The following is a 9,024-nucleotide window of genomic DNA, read 5'->3' on the forward strand; positions in this document are numbered from 1 at the left end:
TCTTAGACAGCTGTTTTATATTATACCTATTTTACACTGCTGAAAATTGAGCTCTACGTTGTAATGTAATGTTTTTGGGATGATCGCTTCCTCCTGAAGAGAATAACAAGGCATTTATGACCTGACGAAGACATTCTGATATGAGAAATGTTCAGAAATATACAGCACTAATCTTCAGATAAGGGTAAGAATTCTGAATTAGGAATGTGAATACACACCATTTTATCTCCATTGGTTTTAAGAGCAACAAGAATTTGTCTGTCTATGGATTCTACAAGACGTGGGATGGCTTGTACATCAATGATGTTTTATATGGACGTAGTTGTGCATTTTTGATGGCCAGAACTAGAGATGCACCGATAGATGATTATTCAGAGTGATATCGGCCGATACCGATAACGATAGTTCTGCCTTTTATACCTTCTTTTAAATGAATAATAATTCATTTAAAAATATTCTGAAGGAAATTAAATAAAAAATTTATTCTCTCCATTTCAACAAGTTGTTTCACAGTAACTGGTCTCATAAACAGAAAACACATTACTCTAACATTAACACACGAACTAAATTCTGAAGATTAAAGTAAGATTATTAATTTATTGAATGTTACTAATTCATATTAACATTGACTGAATTGTAAAAAGCCTCCTGTTAGTCTCACATTCACTCACCACAAACAAAAGCATTTCTACTTCATCATTAACATCAAACTGGTCATATATATTATCATACTTATATATATATATATATATATATATATAAACATTAACTGGATATGAAATATACTACTATGCAATATATACTACTTTGTGTCAACTCATCTTCATTTAAATCTTTCAAGAGTGTACTGGTGCTTTAATTCAGCGCGTGGGCCATCTTGCAGTCCGTGTGGAATCTCAAATGTTAAATATTAAACAAACATTATTTAGCATTATATACAGACCTGCAAACTCACAAGAGGTGAAGGGGTGTTTGTGATTTTAACATGTAAATGAAGTATTCTGGTGCACTTTGACAAGAAAATAAAGGGAAAAGACAACATGCTATTTTTTGCAATGAAAAAAAAAAAAACCCAAACACATTTATTGACACCATTTCATCATAAAAGTTTTTTTAGGCTGATATCAGCTGCATCTGTCAACTTAAAATAATCCACCAGAGCTGGTGTTTCGGTCTAAAGCAAAAAGTCCAGCGCACTTGCTGATCAGAAAATACTAGAGACGTCCTCTGCCCCACAAAAGATTAAAAAAATAATTATATATATATATATATATATATATATATATATATATATATATATATATATATATATATATATAAATTAATGTGTTTGCTGTAGTGTAGCAGTAATACACTATCACAATGCATTTGGTTTTACACGTGTAACTCATACAGTCAAAGTTATTGACTTTTGATTGTTTTTCCTTTATAAAAATGTAAAAATATTAAAATAAGAGTTTTAAAAACATCTATTCGCTGTAGTTCCTAGCAATAATAAATATCATCATGCATTTGGCTTCACACTCAGACAGTCAAAAAGTTATTACATTTAAATTATTTTTCACTTTTGCAAAATAAAAAAACCATTAAAAACGGAGAGTTGAAATTCTATTTGCTGTAGTTCATAGCAATAATAAGCTGTATCATAGTACATTTGGTTTTACACGTGTAAATCCTACAAGCAATAAGTTACTGAGTTTTAAGAAAAAACACAATTGATTACTTTTAAAATAGAGTGGTCTTTGATAAGAATGGAGTATAATAAACTGTGAATCAGAAAGTTTGAGTGTAATTTCTATTTGCTTACAGAAACATTCTTAGCAATAAAACCAGCATTTTGCTGTAGTTGCTAAGACTAACCCTGGGTTTTATATGGCACAATAAGTTTATATGTGTAATAAAATATATGCTATAAAAAACAGGATACAGTATTTAACACTGCAATACATTAGATATCCTGTGAAGTAGATGGTTATAATCTTGGTAGAATCATATACAGTTGCCCCATTACTGACTTCATTACTATAAGGAGCTGATGACCTGCTTTTCCGAAAGATTGGCTTCAGCTGGCTTTAACGGGAGAAAAGTTGTCCATGGAAAAGACGATCCCGTTATGTTCGTTAGGATTGGCCAAAAGACTTGAAGCACCGCACAATACTGTCTACTTAAGTCTCTGTCTCTAAACCCCAATCCCCCTTACGAAGCCCCGGTGCTTTCCAACAGGAACATAAGTAGCCGTGTGAGTGAAGGGTTTTCTCACCTTAACATCTGTTTTGCATAAATAGCAGCCAGCTTGTTATTCTTTATATCTTACTTATTACTGCATGAATATGATTACTCTGCTTACATTAACATTACACTTTTTTAAAAAAAAAAAAAAGTAATAGTCCATGACACAAAAAAAATCCCAGTTCATTTAATATACAATACATACAATGCCACGTGTAAGGTTAAAATGAAACACACCTCGTTGTCATTCAACAAAGCTACATTTTCACACACATTTCTGTTCTCAGCACAGAATTCCTAAATTAGGAAATTACAAGATATTCTATTCTGAAGGCTACGGTTAATTCACCAGCATTTGAAACACCATCAACACACGCTCGGTCGAGTGTTAATGTTAAACTACTGACAGCTAAACAAACAAAAAGACATCAGGTTAAACAATCAGCCTTTAGAACGATTGACTTGTTGTGGAGTCACAATGCACAGGTTCACGGGTTAGAGTGAGGCATCAGGACCTCCAGCTGTACGAGTGGTCCCTCATGTCGAGGTGTCGGAGTGCACTCTTACCCAGCGTCGCCTGCTCCATCAGCTGCTGCACTGTGTGTTGCTGCAGACCGCACCGGCTCAACTCCTCCGACACGTTACCCTGTTTTTTAAATAACAGGAAGTGATCAGGGATAATAATCATAACGAACATTTCCTGATCTGCTTCACGACTATGAGACGTCAGAATATTTTGAAAAGACTTTGAACCTTCTGAAGCAATTTTTTTTCTCCCATTTGAGCTGCAGAAATATTGAGAACTTTACTGATTAATAAAAGAAAAAATAAATAAATAAATAAATAAACCCTTAAGCACCACAGACACCATTTAAATATTGGTAATGGTAAAATGGTAAATGGTCTGCACTTATATAGCGCTTTTATCCAAAGCGCTTTACACTGTGTCTCATTCACCCATTCACACACACACACACACACCAATGGTAGCAGAGCTGCCATGCAAGGGCGCTAACTTGCCATCGGGAGCAACTTGGGGTTCAGTGTCTTGCCCAAGGACACTTCGGCATGTGGAGTCACGTGGGCCGGGAATCGAACCGCCAACCCTACGATTAGTGGAAAACCCGCTCTACCACCTGATCCACAGCCGCCCCTGATATTGAATGCGATATTTCGCACTAGCTGCGTTACGGTTCGAAACATATCCAAGGTTTACACAGCCGAATGCTTTTCAGTACACTCTGCACAGATGAAAAAGAAAATGCTGTCGTATGATTTATCGACATATCTCGGGGAGCTGCAGTCAAATGCGAAAGGGATGAAAAGCACTGTAGTAATTCTTTAAAATTAACAGACAGACCGTAATGGAAGTGCATTTTAATCTGTATTTGGGGGAAGAAAAAAAAAAAAGTCAACAAATAGTGAGGGAACTCTCCAATCACAACCCTACTGTCCACTTCTCCTAACTGTAATGGATTTTCCTTCTTTCGTTTTGCATTGGAGTGCAAGACTATCCATCCATCTTCTACCACTTACTCTTTTTCAGGGTCACGGGGAACCTGGAGCCTATCCCAGGGAGCATCAGGCACAAGGCAGGGTACACCCTGGACAGGGTGCCAATCCATCGCAGGACACATTCACATACACATTCACATACACATTCACATACACATTCACACACCCATTCATACACTACGGACACTTTAGACACACCAACCAACCTACCATGCATGTCTTTAATGAACATTTAACAGTCATAGTTCATGTTTTCTGGCAATGAAATCTACAAACAAACAAAACGAACATGTTATTGCTCGAGAGTAACATTACCTGTGTGTCAGATTCAGACGGCTTGGTGACTGGAACATTTAGAACAGCGCTAGGCTCGTGTGTGTAGAGCGCCATGGAAAAGCCTCCTTTCTGGGCTGGTCTCAAGAGCTGTGTAAGTGTGTGTAGTGCATGGGGCATTATGGGGCCAGTGACCTCCAGACTGCACACATCCTGATAGCCTGTCCTCACCTGAGTCTTCACATTTACACTCCGTGCCTGGAATAACACAGCAAATACATTTACACTACCCGTCAACAGTTTAGACACACTCATTCTTTAATTTTGTCCACGCATTTTAGAATAATAATTAAAAAAAAAAAGTCCTCAAAAACTCTGAAATAACACGAATGGGACTATGGGAATGATGTTGTGATAAAAAATCCAAAATCAAAATAACTTAGCATTTTAGCATCTTCAGAGTAGACACCCTTTTTTCCAGAAATGTATTCTTGGTGTTTTCTCGACCGATTTCTTGAGGAATTTCCCTGAGATGCTTTATAAACAGTATTAAAGGAGTTCACACTGACGCTGGACTCTTATCGGCTGCTTTTCTGAATATTTCGCTCAGAGTCCTCCATTAAAAAATTATTTTTTGTAATCTAATGAAAGATATTTTTGTCTACAACACCGATTTCAAACATTTAATCATACGCCTTCAGATCACAAGCTTTTTAAGATCATGAGAAACATTTCAGTCGAGTGTCTCCAAACTTTTGACCGGTTGTGTACGTGCCTTTTTTTTTTTTTTTTTTCAGTGGACAGAATAAAAATTTGAATAACTGCTGTAAATGGGTAAAAGACGATATAATGGCGTAGAAGACTCTGGCTCCTCACCTTCAGCGTGTGCAGTGTAGCTCCTCTGAACGCTGTTGGGGCCAGCAGTGTTGGGGGTAACCCTGCCTGAGGTCCAGCTGCAGCCACCAAGCTCTTACAGTTGATGAGAAAGTTGATCAAGGTGAAGGTGTTTGAGCCCTCCACCAGAACTACCGATTCGGGCCTGTGGTCCAGTCGTACCTCGTCGTGCTCTTTACGCCTGACGGAAGTGATACACAGTGTTATTCTGTTATTCTAATAACAACAGACTTGCTGGAAAGTTGAAAAAAGGGGATGGAGGCATGTTGGCCTTAATAAGGACCCACGGTCATTTCAGGTCTTCGGGTAATAATTAAATAATGAACTAAATAACAGGAAACCACAATCAGACCTTAAATGTTCTTTCTATTTGTGAGGGTGTGTGTGTGTGTGTATTTTCACTCCTTGTGTCTGATTTATCAAGCTCTATTAGAACATAATTATTAATAAAGAAAAAAATTTGTAAAAAAAAGTTTACGAAGAAATTTGCTATTCATGAAAATCCAGAAAATTCCGGAGTGTGCACGAGAAGACTTAACTAACGTAAACCTAACGTTGAATATAACGTGCACGGACTACCGCACTTTTGCGTTAGGAATAGACGATCAAGTTTAAACTGCTTGTCCCTAATTTCTCCATCTTGTGATTAATAAAGTATTATCTTATCTTTATTACGTTTACGTTTATCCGGCGCGACATACAGAAGATCTTTGGAGTCTCGATCAAAAAAACAAATCCTCGTGCTAGTTTGTTAGGTCGGGGAATAAAAGTAGCGTCGAGAAAACCGTCCTGTGAAAAAAAAACCACTCGTTTTATATCATCGGCATTAATTAAAAGATATGTAAAAAATAACAAAAGCGAGCCAACACGAACCCGTAAATTAAGCCAAATAAAACAAATGATTTATCTGCAATGACAAAAGAAATGCTGCTGTATAAACGGAAGAGGGGCCGGTCTGAACAGAGCTATATAGACCTGACAAACAGAAAGGCCTACTGTTATATCAACAGCATTAAAAATAAAACCATAGAAAAAGGCTTAACATACAGCTTGATTGAGAAGGCATCAGGCTTCTTGATCTTGTCTTGCACCCCCATTTCTTTCAGCCAGGAGAAACATTCATCATCCTCCTCCTCCTCCTGCATGTCCTCCTGCTCCTCTTCCTTATCACTATACTCTGATGTCCTGAAACAGAAAGAGGCATCAGTGTTGCGTTGTAGTACTGAAGTAGCTAAAGTCACACTGGAGCTTTTAAAAAGCAATAATAATAATAATAATAATAATAATAATACTGCAGCTCAATACTCACAAGGTACTACTTTCTTCATCTCCGTCAGTCGGCTGAGAGTTGGCATTTAGATGTGAGGAGCTGTTCTCTTTGCTCTTCCTTTTCTCTTCCAGTAGAGGGAGCGAGAACTCTATCCCTGCGGAGAAACACAACAACATCCTGACAATCCATGCGTCAAATGCTGAGGTAAAAGTAGGACTGAGTGATTCTCAAAATTCTCACCAAGTGGTTCACTTGAATTTTGTCAAACTTTTTTTTAAACCATATATAGATTATTTCTACATTATAATCACTGCATAAATATGTTTACTTGTACTGCCTTCTTATAAAGGGACTGTTTTAAAGTTTTTATGAAGCTGGAAGTTTATTGATGACCACATGACCCGGACCATCAGCGTGGTTTCAGTCTCAGTCCAGCTGCAATAAGCTCGCACACATACTGTGGTTGTCTATGAGCTTTCGTGTACTTGGCTCTGAATCTTACAGTACATTGGGTCATTTTAGTAAACAGTCGTGTTTTGTGTGTGTTTTTTTTGTTTTTTTTTACCATCAGCTTTCATGGCTTCACGCAGGCCCCTGGTGGTTGGGGAAAGCAGTGCCGTGATGCCTTTAGCTCCACTCAGTCCTGCTGCTCTGAAAAGCACGGTGAACTGGTAGGAACACAGGTAAAAGTATGGACAGAGTTTGGCCTTTAGGAGACTGTACAGAGAAGTCAAGCTCACCGACCTGTAAAATGGAGGAAAAGGATACGTTAATACCAGCAGCTAAAATAAGAGAAGAGGAATTACACAGATATAAAACAGTTACGAGATTCATTACAAACAGGACCGAGTCAGACGCTTTAACAAACGAGACAAGTTTAGCGTGTACAGCCGCGTATATAACAGAGTGTTATCTCCATCGCTCACCATTCGCTCATCAGGCTCTGCTGTACGACTGCATCCTGTGCCCATGGCGTACTCTTGCCAGAGAAACTGCGCTTGGCACCGATCCTGGGGAACAGAGAGAGCCACGGCAGAGAAGGATGCTGCCAGTACTGCAGGCACTGCTGGAAACCACAGCGGAGCTCTGCGCAGCTGCGAGGGTCCTGTGGGGGGGTATGAGTATGAGTTAATGCATGTCAATATCTGCACCATCTTCCAAACAGCACACCAAAGCTAGCGTCAGCAATCACAGCGATAAGTTCAAATGAGTTACTGAAAGGCTGTACAGGTTACATCTCTGCAAAGCTAACCGTACCAAAACCGTCAACTTTAACGAGACCCAGCAGTACCTCTACTCATGTTTATATAATATAATAACCATATAATATTTATATAATATCAACCACCTCAGGTTTTAACATACTCCCATAGTTGAGATTAAACATCTCAGCGAGAAGATGAGGCCTGCCCAAACATTCAATTAATCATCGTATCATATATTGTATTATCCTGTAATGTAACGCGCGACCACGTACGCTACACGTCAAAAGTTTAGACACACCCGTTCTTTATTTTTTTCACATTTAAAAATAATAATAATAATAATAGTCATCAAAACTCACAAATGGAACACAAATGGAACTATGGGAATTATGTAAATCAAAATAATTTAATATTTTAGCATTTTCAAAGTCGACACCCTTTTTGCATCTCTAGCATTTCCAGAAACGTATTCTTGGCATTATCTCAACAGATTTCTTTTTTCAGGAGTCTCCCTGAGATGCTTTTTAAACAGGATTAAAGGAGTTCCCACCTACGCTGGACTCTTATCGGCTGCTTTTCGGAATATTTCACCGAATATTCCGTTTAATAAAAGATTTTCGTAAATAAAATGTTAGTTTTCTAATGAAAGAAATGAATATGTCGGCACGATTATGTTTTTGTCTACGACACCGATTTCAAACATTTAATCATACACCTTCAGATCAAAAGATTTTTAAGATCATGAGAAAACATTTCACTCGAGTGTCCCCAAACTTTTGACGGGTAGTGTAAGTATGTATTAATATCCTGTCTCATTAATTCCACCGACAGGGAATGTCCCACATGTCCCCTTCATTGACTGCTCGGAAAACGCTGAAGCAACATATAAACGTTCATCGTCCGGTAGTCCGGTGATGAAGATGATTGATTACAAGTGGTTTCTGCCAAAAAAAAACAAACAAACAAACAAAAAAAACAACCTGCAAACCTGACGATGTTCGGAGAATAACATTAAACACTGAACTAGAAATTTGTGTGTACAAAAAATCTCAAACGCCACTCTCTCTTTCCCTTTTATTTTTCAGCATACACAGCCTGGATTACTTCTGCGTGACCCATCAGGTTTAATTGTTACATTATTAGTTGTTTAATAACTAATAAACGGAAATAAACAACAACAAATTCTTTATTTTTAAAACAATCAGGTGTCATAAAATCGGATGGAAACATGGCGTTTAATTTGAGTGTAACATTCGAACAACGTAAATCAAATATATTCAATAATTTGCTGCTAATCACGTTGTATGTTTCATGAATCAGATCATTTTTCAAGGATTTGTTCGAGCTCAAGTCCCTGCACTCGTTTCTACACAACCCTGATGATTAAGGCCCACTGTATTCAGATCACAGTCTGCTGCATGATGTACGAAAGCGTAACTCTCTTATGAACTACGTCTAAACAGTACCTGGATGTTCTGTGGTAGAGGAGTGTACTCTGCCCTGCAGTGCAAGCTCAGGCCCTGGGCTTCCTCTTGAGCTTTCGGATGCTCGGCCCAGGAGAAAGACTGTGGGGAGGTGACGAGCGCTCGGGTCTTCAGGCTCCAGTCTGCTGGATATTCTCTACACACTTCCAGACGG

At 38.2% G+C, this 9,024-nt stretch overlaps 1 protein-coding gene across 1 annotated transcript in view; it reads right to left on the minus strand.

Annotated features, from left to right (window-relative positions):
• Positions 1–1,928: 1,928 nt before the first annotated feature.
• LOC128602444 (protein downstream neighbor of son homolog) overlaps positions 1,929–9,024 on the minus strand; it is a 10,522-nt gene continuing 3,426 nt past the window's right edge. Inside the window, exons 3-10 of the mRNA XM_053616246.1 lie at positions 8,853–9,024; positions 7,108–7,286; positions 6,747–6,925; positions 6,221–6,335; positions 5,959–6,096; positions 4,894–5,092; positions 4,060–4,275; positions 1,929–2,875 (exon numbers count right to left, since the gene is read on the minus strand). The exon at positions 8,853–9,024 is cut by the window's right edge and continues 32 nt beyond it. Of these exons, the coding sequence (XP_053472221.1) occupies positions 2,738–2,875; positions 4,060–4,275; positions 4,894–5,092; positions 5,959–6,096; positions 6,221–6,335; positions 6,747–6,925; positions 7,108–7,286; positions 8,853–9,024 (1,336 nt within the window). The 3' untranslated portion in view covers positions 1,929–2,737. The remainder of the gene's footprint in view (positions 2,876–4,059; positions 4,276–4,893; positions 5,093–5,958; positions 6,097–6,220; positions 6,336–6,746; positions 6,926–7,107; positions 7,287–8,852) is intronic.

This window comes from Ictalurus furcatus, chromosome 26, assembly GCF_023375685.1.
Source record: "Ictalurus furcatus strain D&B chromosome 26, Billie_1.0, whole genome shotgun sequence".
Lineage (NCBI taxonomy): Eukaryota > Metazoa > Chordata > Actinopteri > Siluriformes > Ictaluridae > Ictalurus > Ictalurus furcatus.